Raw genomic sequence first — 22,623 nt, 5'->3', positions numbered from 1 at the left:
ATACAGTATTCCTGGTGAGCAGGCGTCCAACGAGACAGCTCTGGCAGGAAGGCTGGAAAAACACATGGGGGAGATTAAGAGCCACAGTAAATCATGTCAGGCCTGATGGACTGGAAATGAATGGTCTATTCACTTCTACCTGGTTTTTCTGTAGTTCCAGGTTGACACCAATAGTGACACTGGAACCCAGCAACTTCAAAAGAACCCTGTTATGTGACTTTCCCCCTTGTTCTGTGTATGATCCAACTTAAAATAATTTTGTGAAGATTTTATGGCACTCTTTGTCCTACTGCTTTGGCTTGTGTCCGGTTGTGGCCTTAGTAATGCAAACAATGTGCTTTAAGTAAAGTAAAATGTCTAGCTTTTGTTTGGGAGGTTTGATGGACAGTTTTGTCTGTTCAGGAAAAGGGAGGGAACCCTCAAAAGGCGGTGTAATAACACCTCCTCTTTCCAGAGATGGTACCAAAATAAAAACCAAATCTCACACTTTGATAGACAGTTTGCTGCAATCACGGTTTACCCAACCACCATCCTGTCCAAACATTGCTTCGGCTTGTGTATACCGCAAGCATTTATACTTTCTTTTTCGAAAATGACAAACTCTGTGGTGAGCACATCCGGTTTAAAGGTGGTGATTTACTTGTTCAAAGTCCTAAACTCTGCAACCACACCAGGCTTTAACTGGCTGCCACTGGCCCCTGCCCTTTGTCCATCTTCATGTGTTAAAAACCAACCAGCCAGGGCCTGTGGCTTTCGCCTCTTAGTTCTCACTGCTAGGACTCAATGCTGCTCAAATCTGCTCCTTCAGGATCTAAATTCTCCTTGTTTTTCTCACTGTGATGTCCCATCTCTCAACTTTTCTTTCCTTCCTTTTTGTCACCTGTTTTTTAGCCACAATGTCCATATAAAGCATCATAGACTAAGCAATGACTGAGAAAAAAAGTTTCACCCTTGAGTGAAAAAATTTCACTTCTCCAGGAGTGGTTGGATACGATGCAGGCTTGAGCTTGCCTTGGGTGTCATCTCCACTTTTAAGCAGATGTGTGATTGCATTTGCCCCCGGTCCACCTCTTCTCTCGGCTTGTTTTAGCTGTCACATGGCTTCTTTCCGCTCCCTGGTCCCCCTTCCGTGAGTGGAGCATAAACACCGGGACTTAAACATCGAGCGAAAATGTTTACCGTCCAGAATTAGACTTCAAACGGCATGCTCATTTATGCATCAAAAAACTAAGAAAAAATGGTATTGTAGAGCGCTGCTCGGAGCTGGCACAAGTACCTTTTTACCAGTCAGATAATGAGTGGTTGCCCTCTCAAAGAACCTTGTAATTACATTGAATTTGTACATAGCACTTACTGGCAATCAAAGATGTCTTTTGATCAATTCAATGCAGGAAAGTTTATAGAAAAAGGCAGGAGGTTTGATGCATTCTTTCTTGCCTCATACCTTTTGACATTTTTATGTCTCAATTCATTTAATGTGCTTTCAGTGTGAAAGAGGCATTCAGGCACATGTTAATGGATTGAATGAAGGGCTGCTTTGCATTTGTCCTAGCAATTTTATTTTGTTTTTCTACAGTGTTTACTTAATATTTTATGGCTCAACTGTACTCACCCACCCCAGTAAATCAGCTACTAGCTGGTTGTAGATGAACAGGTAATTACAAGCGATAGTTTTCCTTCCTCATCTTGCCTGTTTGCTGAGGCATTCCACTCAGAAATGGCTTTAGGCATGATCATTCCCAAAGAGACAGATGGGGAAAGAGAGAGATACTGAGGGAGGTCGAGAGAAAAGGCGAAGAGAGGGGAGAGAGTATGAGCACTGCAATGCTGTGCCAGGCCCTGTTAAACGTATTTTACTACCTACGACTAAAAAAGGGGCTCATTAAGATGGATTGGATTGTAAAATTGCTTTTAGCTTTCCCCTCAGCACCTATATGCAGAAAAGGGAAAATATAGTGTCTTAAATGTGTTCTCATCATGTCAGCACCTTTTAAATAAAGGGAGGTTTGCTTCTGAAAATATCATTCCTGAGCCTTTTTCAACAGTAGTGAGGAACCCCCTTGAACACATTAGGGAGTGTAGGTGGGACAGACCACCACTGACATGTGGATCACAAGCTCCTACTTGTCTTTCCAAGCAGGCAGGGGGACAGGCACATGCCTCATAGAAACCTACAGCATTTCCTTTTATGGGACGGAGATTCTAGAAGGTACTAGTCTGTTTTCCAGTTTCCATCCGTTTCGATTTCTCTGAGACATTCAGCAGTTCTTAATTTCACATCTAAATTTGGACACACATTCTTTAGTGCTGATATAAACTAGTGATTAAAAAGTGAGCAAGACAGGAAATATTTGTGTTAACCTGTGGCAGAAGAGAGTTCAGCTGGGATGGTCAGACCCACATTCATCGTTTCACCGCTTCAAGCTAAATCTGAGCAGTGGAGTTATAGGCTGGCTGCTGACACCAAGGGTAGTGAATCAAAAAGCCAGTTACAACCAACTATAATTAGTAGAATTAGCACATTCTGAAAGAAAGGGAATTGCATAATGTTATTTTTTTACAACAAAATTTCACCGATCATATTACATCTATTCCCTCATATATAAAATTATTATTTTTACACGACTGCAGATCCCCCTTTTATTGCCTTCCGCATGCAGGCTGCATGTAATGAGCAACTGGTCTATGACTCCAGCAATTACTGGCATTTCAGTTTATAGACAGGACAAATTTTCCCATTGTTAAAATTCTTGCTCGTAAAAGCTTTCAGCTCAAACTGAATGCATGTGGGGCTCCTTTTAGAACTCTAAAGGTCAAGCAGTCTTCTCCTAAGCAAAGTTAAGAGTTGTACCTTTAAACAGTTTTGTGTGCTGTGTGCTGGATGTCAAATGAATATGCAATCTTGAGGTGCATTTAGTAGATATTTATTAGTCAGCTGGAACCGTCAGTCACCCCACCTTTGTAATCCTTCTGTCAACATGAGATCTCCAGATGACACAATGTCATCACTGCCAAGCACCTGAGAAGGCCTCAACTGTGGTCGGGCTCCGTGACCGAGTGTTCCCCCTTTGGCACCCCAGAAGGGGTGCGGCATCGCCGGGATAATTGCTAGCTGAGCGAAAGCGCCAGGGCAGACGCAGCCGACCCGGGGGGTAGCAGGGTGCGCGGCAGGGAAGGAGGGAAGGACGAGCAGATCAAAAGGGAACGCTGGCTGGGGAGGCGAGTCAGCGAATGCCTGATTACCGGGATTTGGTGGCAGAAATAGAAATGCCACATGGAAGCATATATATTATGGTCGCTCAGAAGTCTCCAACTTTTTCCAAAGTGGGGGTTCTGGGCGGCCGCCGGGATCAGCTGGATGGTGGCGGTGGTTTTTGGGTAGAGCGCTGCGCTGCGCCGGGAGGATTGGTTCGCCCCACACGTGAAAGCGATGTTGCCCAGGAACTGGGGCAGCCAACCCTGGCAGCACCTACTCCCCCCCCCCCCCTCCTTCAAGATAAATTGCCAATTAACTGACTCATTCAAATCATGTTCAACCTCCCTTTCAAAAAAAGAGGGGGAAAAAACAAGCATGCTTAGTGGTCTGGCGCTCAAAAACGTGGCCCATTTGGTGCTCAGGAAAAAGGAAAGTCATACCTCAGCTGGAGGTGAGGATAAGCATTCCACTGCCCAGATAAATGTGTGTCTTTGGTGTTGAAACAGACGTGTCTCGGACATTTAAAAATGGTTGAATTTATCGTAATGAAATTTAAAGTCAAGAAAAAGGAGAAACATTTGCTTGTTAAAAGCATAAAATGTGTCAGTGGGTGAAATCAGATTAAAGAGCAGCTATCTCATCACTGTCTTGGAAGGTAATTCATGTAGACATCTAAGCCAGAATCTAAGACAGGGAAAGTCTGTAGTGAAAAACATGCACTTTCACTCTAATTGGATGCATGACATCACAGACTGTACTACAGTGGAACAGTAATTGATAGTATGAAACTTCAGCTTTACATTTAAGCCATTTGTGGCTTTGTCAGACTGACCTAAAATATGTACAACAAGGATATTATGAGAAACACAGGCTGAGTACAGACTTGAAGTTTTGGTTTCTGGCTCAGACAGTAGTTCCTATTTGAGAATCCAGCGCAAGCTTTGATATTTGACCATCACTGCAAGAGCGTGTTCCATGAGATTGGTAGTTAGTTGCTTTTGAATTGTGTCTAAAACATAACGTCTATAAAAAGGCTATATACTCTATTGATATGTATGGAACAACATAATTTACGTACATCCAAGTAGAAAAAAAACGAAATCTCTGAAAATGTAACCTCCAACAACCTCATAGCCTATGTTGGTCACTGTTATTGGTATGTCTGTTTCTCCATTTGACATTTCCATTTCACTGGAAAGATACACACTTACATACTCTCTCTCTCTCTCTGGCCAACTCACTCTCTTACTCACTCACAGACACACACACACACATTTCTTCAGGTCTACACATTCCCAGCTTTCTGCTTAATGCTGGATTCCTGACCTCCCCTCACCCTCAAATGAGTTTTTACCCGAAGGAGCAGAACAGTCGTGACCACCTTCACTCACACATTCTATACCATCTGGCCAGGAAAGGCGACACATAAACAACACATAAATTCTCCTCAATATGCCACAATAGGGATTATCCCACAATGAGGCCTCTCTTTTGCAATTGTCAAAGAACAAGCTCACACACACACACGCACGCACGCACGCACGCACGCACGCACGCACACACACACACACACACACACACACACACACACACACACACACACACACACACACGCACACACACGCACACACACACAAACAGATACACACACACACACACACACACAGAGACACTGGTTTAGTCTAAACAGTCTGCCATCTGAGACCTTCTTTGGACATCCTACTGAGCCCAGATTTAGTTGATGGATTGATTGCATATCGTGTGTCTCTTACAGAATTATGACCACCATTTGTTTGTGTTTTCTTTCATGCAGTCATTTTCTGGGGCCTGTGCCTGTTCAATAGGGCTGTTTATGTGGAATTAGATCAGTCAAAGTAAATAAATATTCAAAAAGAGATTTTCCATTCTGAATGATGGCGTAAATGTTAGCATAACTTCACAGAACGAGCGCTAACAAGCCATGAATCTTGCAAAGATGAAAAAAAAAATCCAGAAGTTTTGAGACTCCCTGGTCCTGGTGACATTTGTCAGACACTGTAAGCCAAAAATGAGACAAGCCCTGGTAAAGTCTCACACCTCTCTCCATCCAGCCTCCGTGCTAGGCTGAGAACAGAGTCAAGTGTGGAAAAGAACATGTTCCCAGGATACATTGTTTCCATTATTCAAGGAGCACATCTGCATGGCACATTGGTGAGGAATGCTCTTTAAGTTCATATAGTTTTCATCTGGACCAGGCTCTTGTCCGCTCTGGGCCTAATTAAACAATTGATAACAGCTACACACTGTGTGCCATGTTATCGGATGTAATTACAACTTGGGTGTGATCGCACAAATACCTGGGGAGTCTGGATGTGGGAAGGAAATGTGACTAGATCTCAGAGGCCAAGAAATGTTAAGTTCAACACTACTAAGGGAATAAAGAAAACTTCCATTTGATTCTGAATTGGCCCAGCTCTTTCGTGGTAAAAGGCAGCTTTAGCCTTTGGAAATGACCTGTGAGGTGAAAGTGTCAGTCAATGTCATACCCAAGGTGCCCTGCCTGGCTCCTTGTCATTCTCCTGGAAAACATATTGCAGAGTAAAACAGCTGTTGCGCTGCAGTCCCGACATTAAAAGTGATTTAAAAGGGGGCAGAAAGCAAACTAAAACATCAGTGAAAACACAAACATTTTAACAGCAAAGGACAAAAGGTCAGTTTCTCACTCAATTACAGTTGAAACTGTGTGTAAGAAACATGTAAATGGCTTCCATACAAATGTCTCAAACCTGGAGGATATGCTAAGAGACAGATAGGGGACATACTATAGACAGATAGAGGACATAAGAGACAGATAGGGGACCAACTATAAAGGAAGTGATGTATCCTCTACATGATGTAGATGCTTGGCAGAAATGTGCTGGGGAGAGAGAGAGGATGTGCAAACACTACGTGGAAGCATTCCACACTCATCTGAGAGAAGCCCTATCAAACAGACACACACACACACACACACACACACACACACACACACACACACACACACACACACACACACACACACACACACACACACACACAGAGGGAGGAAGAGAGAGAGGGATAGAGAAGCACACCAACTTTGACTCACAGCAGTATAAGTTCAGTTGAACCATTCACATCGCATACCCTGATGATTGCCAATGGTTAATATTTTTGGAGAACACACACCACGGCTGGGAAGTCTGTTGTACAGTAACTCATAGACAGCTGCAAGGGGATAGGGGAAAAAAACCACACTCTAACCAACACATCCTTGGCCCAAAGAAAGGACAATGAATTCCCATTTAAAATGGTGGTTTCCATACAGGTCCATTATAAACACATTAGGTCCCTGGAGAGGAATGTCAGCCGCTCCACTCAGTTTCTCCAGTATGAAAGGGATGTCTTAAAGACCTGAGTCATTGCCTGACTTGAGTTTACTGTCTGAATTGTTGCTACTGTGAGTATTCATTGCATTTTCATAGGCAGGCTGGGAGAAAGGGGTAAAATAAACCCAAGCTGAGTCACTCTTAAAACCTCATCCAGAGAAGTCCAACAGACAAGTTCACATCTGTGACCACGTAGTCAAAAGAGAACAGGATAAAGAAAAACATTTAGTCGCATTTTAAGTGCTCCTCAATTAGTTATCTGTAGTGTTGAGTATGTAATGTGTGCAGCAAATCTGATGATGTCTTATCTCTGACAAAGGAGCTCACGCCTAAGAAAATACTTCCCTGCCATTGTCTGAAAAATGAGCGGCCATGTTAGAGTCTGAGCGTGTGGAGTGTAGGACTTTAGCCTGCAGCAAGGACAGGAGCTCTGTTTTAGAGCTGTCACATAAATAACAACGGGAGGAATGCAGTCTCTACATTTGTGTTGATCCTTCTTTACACTTTTACGGCTGGATGGGTAGTTAGGGCAGATTTCCGAAACCCTCTCTTTCCCCAAATTGATGTTTGTTATTGGCAAACATCTCAAACTTGAGTGCTGGTCTCCCTGTGGCAAATAGACCTCATGATTCTCTTGGCATACTAGGCCTTTATCAATGCCTTCAATTGTCAAGGTTCTTCTGAATCAAGAGCCAATCTGATTTGAATAATTCACTTTCTGCAAAGTCGTATTCATTTTGTGATTTCCTGTTATAAGAGAGGTGCCAACTGATATTTTCAGTTCTTCAGAACACTTTGTGTCACAACAGAATGTTCTTGCAAAATTCTCCTGAGTCGCCTTCAGGACTCAATCATGACCCATTATGTATCCGAGCTCTGATAACATTTCAATGCCCTTTCAACTGCCAGACTCTCAGCTTTGTTGTGAAGTCTCTTGTTGAGAAGCAGAATGAGATGTATTTCAGGGGAGAGTTTTCACAAACGACCACTGTAACACAAATAATGTGTCTGCGAGTTGCCGGTGAAAGGAACTTTGATCGGACTGGCCCCTCACAGAGGCCTCCTCAGAGAAATATGAGGAGGCCAGCATGAAACGTTTCCATCTGTTGGGAGTGACAGGAGCTTTCAGATGCTAAGAGTGTGGTCAGAGTGGTCAGTGGCCTGACCTGCGCACAGCATTCCCACAATCCTTTGCACACCGTATTTTTTCAAAAAAAACAGCCAGGTTTATACTTGGGAAGGCTGTATTCCTGAGGCCTTGAATTTGTGCCGGTTTTAAACGAATGATTACAAAGCACCAAGATGGCTCTTCAGAAACACGTATTAACGCTCAGAAAATCAAAGACTGACCTCTTTCTGTGGAGGTCTGTACAGAAATAAAGCATGGGTGGAGTACCCAGAAAGTTTATAAACTGGGTCCAAATGCGCATAGTCAACATGGCGGCTCCTCTGGGTGTCTCTAATAGGGGCCCTGCTGACAAGGCATAGCCCTTTCCTTTTTGACACATTTTTGCCACTAGTCTGGCCAGCTGACGGGGCGGCCACAGCTAGCCAGCCAGCCAGCCCCCCCTCTCCTTGCCGTCTTGAACTCCCAGCGAAACGAACGGACGCCCGGGCCGGGGGGAACAGGATCAGATGTCTTCCGTTCCTCCCCTCACCTGTGAAATTTCAGAGCCAGCCACTCTGAAAGGGAGCATTGTTTTCCCCGCGCGAGGAATGCCCGCGCTGTCCGCAAAGAAAAGACTTCATTTGCGCAGGAATTTGGAGGGTCCCTGACAACACAGGGGAGATCTCCAGGGTGAAGCACGGGCTACTATTTCTGCTACTTTTATGTTCAAAGGCTCCTAATACACAAACAAACTTTCCCCCAGTTTGTGTAAAACTGACCAATGAACAGAATATTTACAGTGTGTTTTAGATTTAAATGTAATAATACTAAAGGTCTCAAAATCAATACATTGTCAGGGTCATTGGCACTATGAATGCAAGTTTTTGATTAGAAATTGGAAACAGTTGTTCAGATGAATGGAAGTGCCGATCCTGTACAAGGCCAGACATTGGCTCATCCTGAACTCCAAGCACTCTCCTTATACAGTGGAATCAATTCCCCTGCACATCAAAGATGTCCTCTCCCAATGTAAACAGAAGTGACTCAGGAACAGAGGAAGCCAGTATATCTGGGAATGAGACGGCCTAGGCCAGGATTTGGCTTGGTCGGATGCCAGGTTTACTCGCTCTTCTATGTTAGCCTCACATACTGAGGCCATAGAGGAGGGCGAGAGACAGACTGGGTGAGTCTGGAGAGGTATTCACATAGGCACTCATTATCAGTCAGATTTCTCTCAGGTGTATGCATCTTCCTATTAAAGTCTGTATCTATTTAGAGTCAGAAACCACCAATATAAATTGACACACTGAAGAAATAGCTCATTTTAATGCAGTTACATTTTTCACCTGTAGGTTACCTTCTTTCACATTAATGAAATCTAGCATTGAACATTTTCATCTAAAAGCATTTTTTCCTGCATGTAAGATGTCAGAATGTATTTTTCATCTTGTCTGAGTTATGTGGAATTTATCTGCATCAATGCACTCGTTTTAAAACCCTGAAGAGGACGGACCATGTGTCCCGTCATGTTAATTTTGTTTGCTGACAGTGACCTCTGTTGGCTAAATAATGAAAATTCAATTCTGTTTTGCCAAGTATCAATGCAATTTGTAGCTTCTTATTGACATCTGGCCTCAGCCAATCATCGACGCTGTGGGAGGGATCTATTTGTTCTCTATCCAATCAGAAATCATATCACCCGGAAACTACCGCTACACGCCGGATACTTCAAATGTGAACTATTTGAATTCGGGGAAACAACTCCTCTTTTCGGTATGTTATATTGGGATTTAGTAGAGGCAGATCAAATATAATTTGAAGGAGAATACAGTTGCTGAAAATGTTTAATACATAAGGCTGCGACAAACCGTTTATTTCTACCAGATACCAAACATATAGCTGTTTAAGTTAACTCCATGCAGTTCACTGGATACTATCGCTAGCCCATTTTGCTAGTTAGCATGGTTAGATAACGTAGCTTTTGCTTGTTGCAATGCTTCAGCAACTTACAGTTTACGTCCTATTTTGGATGTGTTCCTGACCCTCTGTGAATACATGTCGTTACAACTCATACGGGTTCTTAATACTTACCCAGCTCTCATCTGTGGTTTGTGACGAGGGATGCCTGGTAGCTAGCTATCGTTACTTTTGCTGGGTAACTTGCTAGCTCGTTTGTGCAACGTTAGTTATTTATCTTACTAGCTGATTATCCCATTTCATACAAATTATATTTCTTTGTTAAGACCTAATTCAAGAGTTTCAGTTGTTTCACAAACAGACACTCATATGTACGTCACGAAACCTTAGAAGATGCGAGATCCATTGGAAAGCATGCTCCCCTTTTGTGGACTGTCGCTTATCATGCCACAACACTGATTTACATTAAAAAAAAAACCAGTAGGCTCATATTTAGAGCGGAAGCAGTCAACAAGCTGCTGGTTACTAGAATTTACCATAAATGAATATGTACACTACTAAAGTGTTTTCATGAAGTACATTTTGGTCAAACCTGCGAACTCTTCGGCAAAGCATGATGTATTTTTTTCTCATAAGCAGAACCATGGCAGACCATGGGGATGGGGTAGTGCAGGGCAAACGGAGCCGGACAGTGATCGTCCGCCACCTACCAGATGACCTTACCAGAGATGAGAAGGAGGACCTTCTCAAGTATTTCGGAGCAGAAGCTGTCCGGGTTATGTCAGAGAAAGGAGTTCTGGTTAGTTCAGTGACCTCTAACGTTGTTGTCCAAGATTAATTTAAAGTTACACATCCAAAAAACACAGTAGTGTGTGGAGTAATGCACTTACCTACCTTCACAGGAACATTCCTCCCTTTTCCTTTCTCTATGAACACCCTGCATTTCCCCTTTAGGCCATTAATCTGTGTGTGGCGATGTGTGTTTGTTTGGTCCCCAGAAACATACGGCATTTGCAACATTTGACAGTGAGAATTCAGCTGCTAAGGTATGGAGATTTTTGTAACTGTGTTGTAACGTCAGTGGATGTAGGGCTAGTATATTCGGCAGACTTCACCACTTCCCCTCTCTCCCTTCACAGGCACTAAGCAGACTGCATCAGCTCAAGGTTCTTGGCCACACGCTAGTTGTGGAATTTGCAAGAGAACAGGAGAATGTAACCATCCTAAAAGACCCACCTGTAACTGATCGGTACGTGCACTTCTTCGTATCAGAGTACTTTAGATGAATCCATGTATATACTGTAAAGCTGTTTTATCTTGAACTCTTCACAGAAAAGTGTCAGGGCTAAAGGGTTTAAACTATGTTTGTAATGACACAAAAAAGCTCTTTGGGGTCTCAAAAATGTATAAAACGTCTTCTAAATACCAGTTCTGTGGTCTTCGACCCCCTTTTCATCTTGTTAGGAACCATCTCCCTGCTGTAGCCCTGCCTCCCTCAGTGTTCTGTGCACAGTTAAAGCTAAAAGCCAGTGGCATGGTATTTAGCCACCTGTGCTTTGTCACTGTCATTGATGTGCCGTTAATGCGCTTTCTGTCATGTGACTGGTAACTGTACCTGTGACCAAAATATAATCAAGGCCTACCAGTCCAGCAAAACAACACCATACAGCCAGTTAATAGGATGCAATTGAAGACATGCACTGCTACATGGTCTTGTATTTTAGCGTAACAACGGACACGTCTCTGTTTTCATGTTAAGCTGTTTACGCAACACCTTTCCGGCGCTCGACAAAAATAAAAATGTGCACTTTATCAAATCAATGAAAGTATGGAAAACCTGGGCTGTGCAACAACATTTGACTGTTGGTTTATTTAATTCTCGCCCCTGTTAGTTGCTTTGGATAAAAGCGTGTGCTAAATGTAAATATACTGCCTTAATGCTCTTTTAACTTTAACTTTAGCAAAGGCCAAAAACATGTCCACCCAGAGATTAGATGTATTACGTGGAAATTGTACCCACTTTGCCCTAAAACACTTTTGTGCAATCAAAGGAAGGTCAGGTTTTTAAGGGAAAGGAACTCTTCCATCTGACTCTCTTGTTTCAGTGCCACTGTGGAACCGGATGGTAAGAGGAAGAAAAGAAGACAACCACAAAATGTGCCTCTAATAGAGACTGGCATCGCTCCAAACCTTGGGTAAGTAGCAACTCTTCACTTCGTGTGAGACCATAACAAAAACGTGCTAGGTGTTGTGAGCAGAGTATGGGCCCTAGTTATTGAGTGTGTCTCTTGTGTTCCCTGTATCTTTATGTACATACTTGATAGAGCGAGATTTCCACTTGTGTGAAAGTGCGTGTTCGTGTTTCTTGCTGGCACATCTCTTAAGCTTTATGCCCCTTTTTCTCATTTTACCACTCATAGAAATACACACACACACAGACACACAGACACACACAGACACACACACTCACACACACACACACACACACACACACACACACACACACACACACACACACACAGACACACACACACAGACACAGACACACACACACACAGACACACACACACACAGACACACACACACAGACACACACACAGACACACACACACACAGACACACACACAGACACACACACACACACACACACACACACACGGCAGGCAGGCCCTCCGATGGAGGTGTCAGCGCTGGCCCATGTTGTCCTCTGGGCTCCAGCGCTGCCCTGGGCTGATGGAAAGCTGATGAGAGGCTGTCTCGGGCAGTCTCATGTCCAATTACGTGGCCCCGTCTGGCTGCGGTTCCTCTCGTCTGACAGGCCGGCTGCCACTGCCATGTGCCGGCGCCAGGTGGCCTTTGATAGAGACGCTCAGGGCTATGATATAATTCGCCATGAGTAGTAGTCACCTCACCTTCAATCACGGGCAGCTCCTCCAACCCCTCCCCCCCTCCTTTCCCCTCTTCCTTTCTTTTCTGTATCGCTTGCTTTCTTTGCCATCCTTCCTTAGTAATGCAAAATGGGTGCTGAGTGCATATGGCCATCAAAGAAACTGGAAATAATATACAGTTATGCATTTTTATGATCGCTTATACATCTCATCCAGTCTTCGACGTGCTCATAGTGGAGGTAGTGGCACGCACGCCATGTTGTAATATTACTACTTGTATGTAAATGCTGTGTGCGGTGTTGATGTACCTGTGAGGATGAAAGATTTATAGGGATAATAGGATGGGACTGCCAACTAATCTGCAATCTGTGTGGGCCTGTCTGCCAAGTCCATGTGACACTCTGTTTAGTGTCTCAGGCCATCCCGTATTGGTTCCCCTTACAGTTGTTCTGTAGACTGTAGGTCTTAAAAGACTTTATGCAGACAAAAGCTGCATGCACAGCTGGCAGAAACACAACAAATATTTGCAGGTTGAATTTACAACAACAGGGCTATGCGCACACTCTGTGGTAACATTCTGTTGCTGTTTCGGGCTAAAATGTCAGGTAGTCATCAATCATTTTGTGCCCTGACTTCAACTATGGCAATTCTGATGGTATATTCCTTGTATACTGCAGGCTCCATTCTCAAAATAGTTGAACTTTGTATTATATTTTGTGTCACACATGGAGACTGCCTTTAACACAGCAGGCAAGAGCCCTGCCATGTCCCCACTTTGTTTCCTCAGAGGCAAATGTAGACATCTGTTGAAAAGGGTTTGATTCAGCCTCCCTTGTGTGCGGTTCGGGCCTGTCGAAAGCGCTCGTGTAGAGGCTGAATAGACGCTGGGATTTCATGCCGGTGCTCCCACTGTGCCTGAATGGAGGCAGGCTATTGAGTTCTTCTCGGGCAACCACAGATTGACATTTTCCCTTAAAAGGAAAAAAGAAACGAAAACAAAGCCAGACAGCCGAAGTCCTTGGAGCCAGCTTCTTGCATCACTGTTATTTAGGTGCCCTGTTGTCATATAGTGGTTTTATTTTTATTTACTTTTTTTGCGAGGCCTTTGAGGTTGCTTTGTGGCGGCCAAGGTCTTCATGTATGTTTTGCCTCACAATGCTCAAGCGTTCCCGCTTCCCTTCCACAGGTTGAAATTCCAAGCCAACCCGACGCTGAAATATTTATACCCGCCCCCCAGCAGTGCGGTCGTGACAAACATCACACACGCGCTGCTGAGCGTGCCCAAGTTTTACGTTCAGGTGAGTACGCCACGCAAAGCATTCATCTTCCTTTGTCGCCTTTCACTATTCACAGGTCATTTCAAGTTCACGTTTCCTTTGTTTTTTTCTTTTTGTTGTCGTCTGCTACCTTGTCTCAGTAGACCGTAATCGACTCCTCTCCAAGCCAAAGTCCCAACAGTAATTTGAATAAAAAAGAAAAATGGAAACAAACAAGAACTGCTGTTTTTCTGCAGTCATTTTAATTGGCACTTGGCAGTTTTGAAAAATCCAGACATTTTTTCCCTCCCTTTACTCCCCCCCCCCCCCCCCCCCCCCTTTCTTTTTCCCTAAAAAGATCAAATAGCAAATATTTGCATTTAAAATTTCAAGTGGGAGGAATGATTTATAGTCTTAACATTTTCCCCCTACAGCCACGAGCCGCCTCTCCTCTCCTCTCTTCTCCCCTCTCTCCCTGTGAAATTATGAACACCGTTCCCTCTACAGTCCTGTGGGTGGCGCTGTTGTGTCATGAGAGAGGCGAGGCTTGTTGAGCCTGTTCGAGCCTCAGCCTGTCAGACACAGTGCTAAACGCTCCCGATCCACTTGCGACGCACAGGGCAATCTGGGTTGCATATGGAGGCGAGGTCACAATTACTGTTAGTCGACGTCGTGCACAACAGCAGGTGCTTGAAGTTCAGTGCGAGACAGAGAACACATATATATACGGGCACACACTCACACATACAATTCCACACACACACACACACACCAGGGGTTGTGCTGCGCCCCAGACTTCATAATACCCTCCTTGGATCTTGGCAGTTATAATAAGCATCACTCTGTGGTGGATGCTTATGACTCTCAATGTCTCCTCCTCTCTCTCTCTCTCTCTCTCTCTCTCTCTGTATGCCTCTCCATCTATCACTCTCTACTATCCCTTCCCTCTGTATTTTTCACGTGTGCCTTTGATATTCATCTCTCTTTTTGCTGCCTGTCTTTCTCTCCCTCTCTGTTATCTGCCTTTGGCTCTCTCAGGTCCTCCACCTGATGAACAAGATGAACCTGCCTTGTCCGTTCGGCCCCCTGACGCCCAGACCTCCCCTGGTGAGTCATTAGTGCAGCCAGACACAATATAGGGGAGGAGACGAATCACTGAGGGACAAATGAACGGGGAGTCTAACACGAAAGGTGGCCGATCCGAAACTGGAGGTCCTACCTGCTACTATAGACCTGAATGTTCTGTTCATTTGCACCATTACTCTAGCAACAGCCACGCATGAAATTTGGTCTTTTTTAGCCTTATTTTAGCGATATGTTGTCTCAAGAAGTAGACGGCGATTCCAGCTATGTACTTTCAAGGCCTATTTGACCATTCTTTGTGTAGTTATGAGTCTCTCCCCATTTTTTTAAAGATAGAAGCCTGATCTTGTTTGCCTGAAATAGCTGGCCAGAGGTATTGCCAAGATCACAAAGCTTTACACTGCCCGTTACCACGGCACCACCAGCAGCCTCCTATTCTACTTAGTGGACAATTCGATGGTGGTGCTGTTCATTTAGATCATATTGGTTGTGCACGCTGAAACCCTGAACGTTTGGTTTTGTCAACATCCATCTCCAGTTTGAGATGTACCATGTACCTGCGGGCCCTGTGCCTCCCCCGTTCCCACCGGAGAACCCCCCTCTTCCGAAGGAGGGGGCAGACGACAGCGAGGAAGAGTCGGAGTACGACAGCGAGGGTGACGAAGAGGAGAAAGAACGGTACACATTGACAAACCGTTTCTTGCTTTGCATTCTCTGGCCATTTCCCCCCTATGTTCACCGGGCGGTGGGTCACTGCCTCAAGGTTAAATCTACTCATATGTCAGAAGCTGTAACAGCCTATATATATCGCCTCCGATGGTTATCCGCAAATCACTCGCAGTAGTCGAGTTAACTCTCCCACCTTGACTAATACAAATCGAGTGGGGCCCTAAGGCAGTGCCGCGGGCATCTATACCAAGAAGACCTGGCAAAGGTGTGAATTACTGAAGCGTTGGCCGCCTAGTGCTCTCGTGCCGACCTTCAGGATAATAAACACACGTTTACTCAGACTGATCTTTACTGACCATTTAACAAATGTAAGATTAAACGATATCTCCTTCCTATTCATCGCTTCAAATCTATTTGTGCATTTATCTCCTGTGACTCCACCCAGGATGGTGAGACTGATGGGCCTGGTCAAGCAGCCGTGCAAGAGACCCGCTCGGACGAAAGCGTCAGCCAAGAGGAAGAAGCCGAGGCTGAAGGACCTGCTCTACGCTCCCAAGACGGATCCGCAAAGGTGGCTCTGCCCTGTCACACCCCCTGCATGTCCCCCAGTCACACATTATAATTTCATTACAGTGTCATTGGCAATGCTAATTCAAATCGTCTGCTATGTATTTCTCATAGTTATAAATAGATGGGCGGACATTTTATATATAGTGCCTATTACATATAAATTGAAACATTGAGAATCTGCCATTAAACAAAACATTTTCTTGAAGATACTGCAGATAAAATGAAATTGTCACTGATTGCAGACTTGTCATTCATACAGAGCATAACAGCAGACCGTAAAGATGGCAACACAAGGTTTTCTTGAATGCTACTGCATTGCACAATGAAGTGGAGAGGGAAAATAAAAAGAATTCTGACAAACTCAAAAGATTTCATTTTCAACCAGGCTGCAGGCATCTCTGCCACAGCGTCACTCCGCAGCTTGGAAATGTTCCATTCTCTCGGGTTCTGACATTTGGCTCCCCTCTATTCCGTTCTGTTCTCTCCTGTTCCACAGCACTGCAGCCCCTGTTCTCCAGGCATCGGATGTGTTTGAGCAGCCGCAGGCCTTGGGCCCCAAAAAGATTGAGTTCCACATCCCTGCCGAGGTGTCCTCCGTCTTGGAAACCACAGACCAGGCTCACGAGGAGGAGAGTGAGGAGGAGGGAGAGGATAATACAGGTAACACCTGCCCCACACACACACACACACACACACACACACACACGCCCACCCATCTTCCGATACAAGCTAGACACCGGTGTTACCTGGACTCTGGGGTTTTGTTTAACATACCAGAAAGTAGGCTTGGGAACGGTGCCTTTCTCGTGCATCATTAATCAAAAGATCCACCTGATGATTATCGATCTATACCTGCAATTTTTTAGATAGAAATAAACTTTGTCTTTGCTACAACAAAACCTAATTTCTAAGCTGTGAAGGCTTACCGGTTTCAGTGTCGTGTAAGGAGGCACCACTAGATAGAGCCCATTGAACAAGCAATGGAGTGTTCAGGCCAAATCATTTCATCATAGCAAATTAAAACGCTAATCATTTCAGCAAATCATAAAAGTTGAATGAATTCAGATTGTACATTTTTGCCCATTCCCACTAGATTGATTTTGTGTAGCCTAGATAGAACCATAGCCAATGCTTATGTTAAACGTTATAAAAGGCCAACATAAATCTTAAAGTGACAATATGTAACTTTTTTACCTTAAAATAACAGCTTGAAAAAAATGGTGCTGTTACAATTACTTTTAATATGGAGAATAGCCTCTGCCATTGCCATCTGGGGTCTGTAGGAAAAATACTGCATTATGTAAGATGTCTGGAGCCGCATGCGCGACTAGGATCGGGTAGTGACAGTCACTATCGGAACAGCTTTGACTCGTTGGCGTGAGCTGAAAGACACATTTGGATACAAGTTCGATTCAGAGCTAGCCATCTTTTCTTGACTGTGTTAGGAAAGTTGTTGACTCGCTAGTTTGTCATAAACGAGGAAAGCTAATTTCAACAGGTTTCGCCGCTAGGGGGAGCTACAAGCCAAAAACTACTAATTGCTGCTTTAACAGTTAACAAAACATGAAAATGCTACTGATCCCGACTTGTCGAGACTGAGATCTTTCAATTCATTTTAAAACATTGATGCCAAAAAACTTTTATAGAAAATAACGTGCCAAACATTAATCGATATATCGGTCTTTAATGACTCATCAGTTAGCCCTGTGAATTGGGGTTCAGCTGGTACCCACAGAGAATTACAGAGCCTCTGTGTCTTCTCCCTCAGCCACCCTTCCCTGTCTCCCTCCTTCCCCTACCAGCTCTTTCTGTCTTTCCTGCTGTCTGTCTTACCTATCCGTAACCGTGTTTCTTTTTCTCTTCCTCTGTCTTCTCTTCCTCTGTCTTGCCCCTCCTCCCTCTGCTGCACCAACATGGAGAGGGGCTGAAGCCCAATAAAGCCACAGAGAGCAACATTAGCAGCCTCACTGTGCAATTATATATTTATATAGTAATTATACACCTTTTTGTTTTTGTGTTATTCTCTGAAATGTTCTTTTGTGTTTGTGTTTGTTTATATGCATGTCTAAAGATGGTTATGTACATGTTAGCCTTATTTGTGGGGGATTTTTCAATTCGTATTTTGGATTAAGCAATGCGTATTTTCATCCTGGTAATGCAAGTCATTAATGTTTCAGAAAGTGTGAGCGTGTGTTCGTTTCTAAGTGCATGTCTGTGTTTACATACTTCTCGGAAGCCTCTCCTTTTCTTAATTTTCCTCAATCTTCCAGTTGTTTGTATTGCACTCTTCAGCCCAAACAATAACGAAGGAAGAAAGGGGAAAAAATTGCACCAAAAGGCAGATATGAAAGACTCCCTCCCTTTTTCATTTCTCTTTCTTTTAGTATGCCTGAGACCAGATTGACAAGGCCATTTTTTTTCCCCCCTTATTCCTCCTCCCTCAATCTCGCTTTGGGCAGATAAACAATGCAGTTCAACACAGGAAGGGAAGCGCAAGCTGCATGATAAGGTTTAGGAGAATTCAGATTAAAGAGGGAAAAAAAAGTCTTACGAAAACCAAAAAAAACGGATCTGAGTTTTCACAGGCGAATTTATCAGAGCCTGTCTTTCTGCTCCGATACACACACACACACACACACACACACACACTCTCACTCGGGCGTGCCCGTGCAGATCTGAACGACAAGGCTGCAGAGGATTTGCGCCGGCTTGCCGCGCCTCTCCCCCCCTCCCCCACTACACACACACACACACACAGTCACACACACACACACACACACACACACACACACACACACACACACACACACCCCTCACTCTTTCCTCTTTTATCCTCTTGCACGCGTCTTGTCTGGTCTGGTCTGGTCTGGTGCCCGTGTGCCAGATGTCAGTCCTGCCCTGCCCTCCCTTACGAGGGGCTCACACGGGAGAGAGGTGCGCTTGAACGTGACTCGCTCTGTTGTGTCAAGGAAGAGGGGGAAAAAACGTGGTGTGGCTTTTGCATTGCTGCAGATTTGGTAATGAGGGGTCTTGCTTCAATGGATGCGACCTTTGGTCTGTGCGGTTTAAGTGGTTCTGATAATTCAGTGTGTGTGTGTGTGTGTGTGTGTGTTTTTTATTTTATTTATTTTCTATCTTTTTTGAATGCTTAGTCTCCTCATTATCTCTAGCAGGGGTTGTCGGTAAGGGTGCCAGTACACACACACTCGCACACACACACACCTACACACACACAGACCCACAGACAAACTTTTGTGTTTGTGTGTGAAATTGTAATCCACATTAAGGTGGCTTCTAATTTCCATCTCTACCATTTTGAAAACCTGGAATCAAAACTCACACAGGTCTGACCATTCATTAAACATTTCAATGTGGATTATGTTGGCTATTGATCCATAGTTTGTGTTTTTGTGTTCATTACTTCATCTCTCTCTCTCTCTCTCTCTTTCTCTCAGCAGAGACTGATGAGCGGCAGGGTCCCTCAGGCGAGGTGGCGGACGGTTTTGGGAAGATCTTCCCGACCGCCCAGGCCCCTCAGGTGCAGGAAGAGGACAGCGAGGAGGAGGAGGACTTCCCCTCGGACTCCATCTCCAGGAAGGAGCTGGAGAAGGGACGCCTCTCAAGGGACGGTAAGGGACACCCTGTCTCTCACACACGCACGCACACACACACACACACACACACACACACACACACACACACACTGAGTAAACCACTCCACATCAAACAGCATCAGATATACTTGCTATGTGCTGCACTGAGGTTTCATAGAAGAGCCCCATCCGATGAATCATTTATATATTTTTCAAAATTCTGGAGCACAGGTGTTATTAGGAAGCTCAGTCTTTACACAGGTGAATTACAACCAACTGGAAGGGCATTACGGTGTGCATTTCAAAGATCTCCGTTTGCCCTCGCTCATCTTGTCTCCAGTTTTCACTAGGAATATCACACATTATGTAGTGTTACACAGACTGCAGTGTTTTCGTGTTTGTTAGTGTTTATGTATCAAAAATCTGACTGCTGAGCCTTTGAGTCTCGTGTCTTGCCGACTTTGTTCTCCTCCTGAGTCGTCCTTTCAACATCCTCCTCTCTCACTCTTCTCAATTCTCTCAGAGATGAAAAGGATGTCTGTATTTAAAAAATATGAGCCCGGCGAGGTGACCTGCAGGTTGTACGTGAAGAACATCGCCAAGCAAGTGGAAGAAAAAGTAAGTACTCTTTACTGGAGGAAGACTCCCACTGAAGCAGCTACAGCTTATGAAGACTGAAGTATTGGAGTTCATCGATTTAAAAAGTAATTGGATTGGTTCCCACTGCTTCCTTTGTTTTCTTTAGGACTTGAAGTACATCTATGGCAGGTACATCGACATCACGTCAGAGGCAGAGAGAAACATGTAAGATCCCTCATCTCCTCAGAAAAACTTAAATCCGCTCTAGTGATACAGTCAGACGGCCATATGAACTTTTTGTGTAATGAGTGTGTAATGTGACAGACTCATGTGGTTTCTAAGTCTGATTCTCTGGTCTCCTGTGTTTCCTGCAGGTTTGATATAGTTTTAATGAAGGACGGGAGAATGAAAGGTCAAGCTTTCATTGGCCTCCCCAGCGAGAAGAGTGCAGAGAGAGCCTTGAGGGACACCAATGGATACGTGCTCCACGACAAGCCACTCGTAGTCGTATCCTTTGCCAAAGCAGTCGGATAGACATGTTGACGTTCCTTTTTTCCCCCTCTGAAAGTAATGGCTGTGAATGGTCATATTATGTGAATGGTGTAATTTCATAGCAATTTCATGAGACGTGTGTTGTAGACAGTTATTGTATTCACCCTGTTGGTGAATGATGTCTCTGGAAAGCCGAGAACAAACATTATTCCATTACCTGCATTTTGAGTCCTTGACCCAGAATACAGCAATTTGCCCGCTCAGCCAGACCCAAAGCAGATGCCGGAGATGCCAAGAAAGCACCAAAGAGGTCCTAGAAGGGTAAGCTATGGTCTTGTCTCCATGGGGATGTTTTGGAAGGGATGTTTAAGAAGTCTAGCTACCCTTCCAACTGTCCAGCTCTCACAAACTGTTTAAAACTAGATCAAGCACATCATCTCAAAAATATAACTAAGACATTTGATTAATCCATTGAAATATTTTATTTGTTTAAGATGTTGATGGCAAATAACGTCCCTCTGTTGTGATCCAAGGGGAAATGTTGTATCCTTCTAATTCTGCCATATCCTTTTAAGATACTGCTTTTATAGACGTGTTTGACTTTAACTTCACTATATCCTCATACCCTCCGCCTCACCAGACCCACTTTAACCTTAGATAGAATTATAATTTGAACCAAGACAGTCAGAAAATAACACTTCTTTCTACTTGGCCATAAAGGAAATGTATGAAACAGTAAGCAAATTGAAAAAAAAGAGAGAAAAGGTTGTTAAATATACGTGTATGACTACTTCAGCAGTGAGTCACTCTGTACAGATCGGAGGTTTAGGTGTGGATTTATCGCTTCTTTTTCACTCCTTCACCCCACCTTTTCTGTCACTCCTGCTGAGTCCTAATTGCATTTACAGCTCCTGGTTTGTTTCCTCCGACATGTCTGAAATAAGATGTGTATGTATGTGCAGTATCCACTTTTTAAACCCCTTTCCTCTTCTCTTCTCTGGTGACAGTGTCTTAAACATCTGCTCTCTCTCCCTCTCCCACGCCTCTGCTTTTCCAGACTGCAGGTGTTGACCTGGCCGCCTCTTAACTGAAGACCTTGATTTAAGTAAAAAATGTTTTTTTTTTTTTTTAAATGTGTATATATGTGTAATAAAATCCAAGACTCTGACTACTGTCTCGTTATTTGATGACGTCCATTACTGTATTTGATGGATACCTGTTCTGTCTTATGAAAGGGGAATGTAATGTTCGAGCACAGTCCAGTTGTAGTATGTGTGGTTGTGTATTCTTATAATTTTACGCTCATGTCATGGCGCTGATGGAGAGTGTTGTCTGACAGAGATGAAATTTAGCCAAGTCCTGGGCGCTAAGCAACAGATGGTGGTGTCAGTGCCGTGAGACTAGCGATGACTGGCAGAGAGGGGAAAACAAACACACGCAAACAAACAATCTCGGGATATGTGTGTGTGGAAGGCGGCCGTGGCTGAATAACTGGCCTTGATCTAGCGAAACAGAAGCTGCTGTCTGTACTTTGCACTTTGGAGCTCCCCCCCCCCCCTCCCTTCCCAGCTCTTCAGCACCATTCTCTTTGTACACTGCATGGAGGAGCCTACTAATGAGAGGCAGGCACAAACCACCCAGAACATTGTAAATGTCTTACTCAGTGAGAGCAGCACGTTCTGAGCACAGATTGACACTAATCTGTCCTGTTTGGCTGTAACTCTCTTTTTAAGATTGAATTGTCTGAGATAAAATGCCTGTAGAGGTAAGTAAATACATGGCACTAACTACTTTAAATGTACATATATTGCCTCAGTGACACATATTCAAGCTAGCTCTGTTGGTAATCATAGTAGTAGCATTAGCAATTAGCATGACTTCCTGCT

General features: G+C 44.1%; 1 protein-coding gene across 3 annotated transcripts; it reads left to right on the top strand.

The window, feature by feature from the left end:
• The first annotated feature begins 9,399 nt into the window (after positions 1-9,399).
• rnpc3 (RNA-binding region (RNP1, RRM) containing 3) lies at positions 9,400-21,905 on the top strand. 3 transcript variants are annotated; one of them, XM_080854789.1, is made up of 16 exons: positions 9,400-9,463; positions 10,247-10,406; positions 10,606-10,653; positions 10,747-10,856; positions 11,713-11,802; positions 13,682-13,793; positions 14,790-14,858; positions 15,373-15,512; positions 15,949-16,074; positions 16,570-16,733; positions 19,532-19,702; positions 20,190-20,284; positions 20,412-20,470; positions 20,620-20,752; positions 20,986-21,058; positions 21,232-21,905. In XM_080854789.1, the coding sequence occupies exons 2-15, from the start codon at positions 10,251-10,253 to the stop codon at positions 21,052-21,054; spliced, it is 1,542 nt and encodes a 513-aa protein (XP_080710915.1). In that variant the 5' UTR covers positions 9,400-9,463; positions 10,247-10,250; the 3' UTR covers positions 21,055-21,058; positions 21,232-21,905. The 3 variants fall into 3 exon arrangements, with proteins under 3 accessions (XP_080710915.1, XP_080710914.1, XP_080710913.1); XM_080854788.1 differs by having other exon boundaries at positions 19,529-19,702; positions 21,795-21,905; XM_080854787.1 differs by having other exon boundaries at positions 19,529-19,702.
• The last annotated feature ends 718 nt before the right edge of the window (positions 21,906-22,623 follow it).

This window comes from Sprattus sprattus (assembly GCF_963457725.1).
Source record: "Sprattus sprattus genome assembly, chromosome: 17".
NCBI lineage: Eukaryota > Metazoa > Chordata > Actinopteri > Clupeiformes > Clupeidae > Sprattus > Sprattus sprattus.
This window is presented reverse-complemented; position numbering and strand designations above follow the sequence as displayed.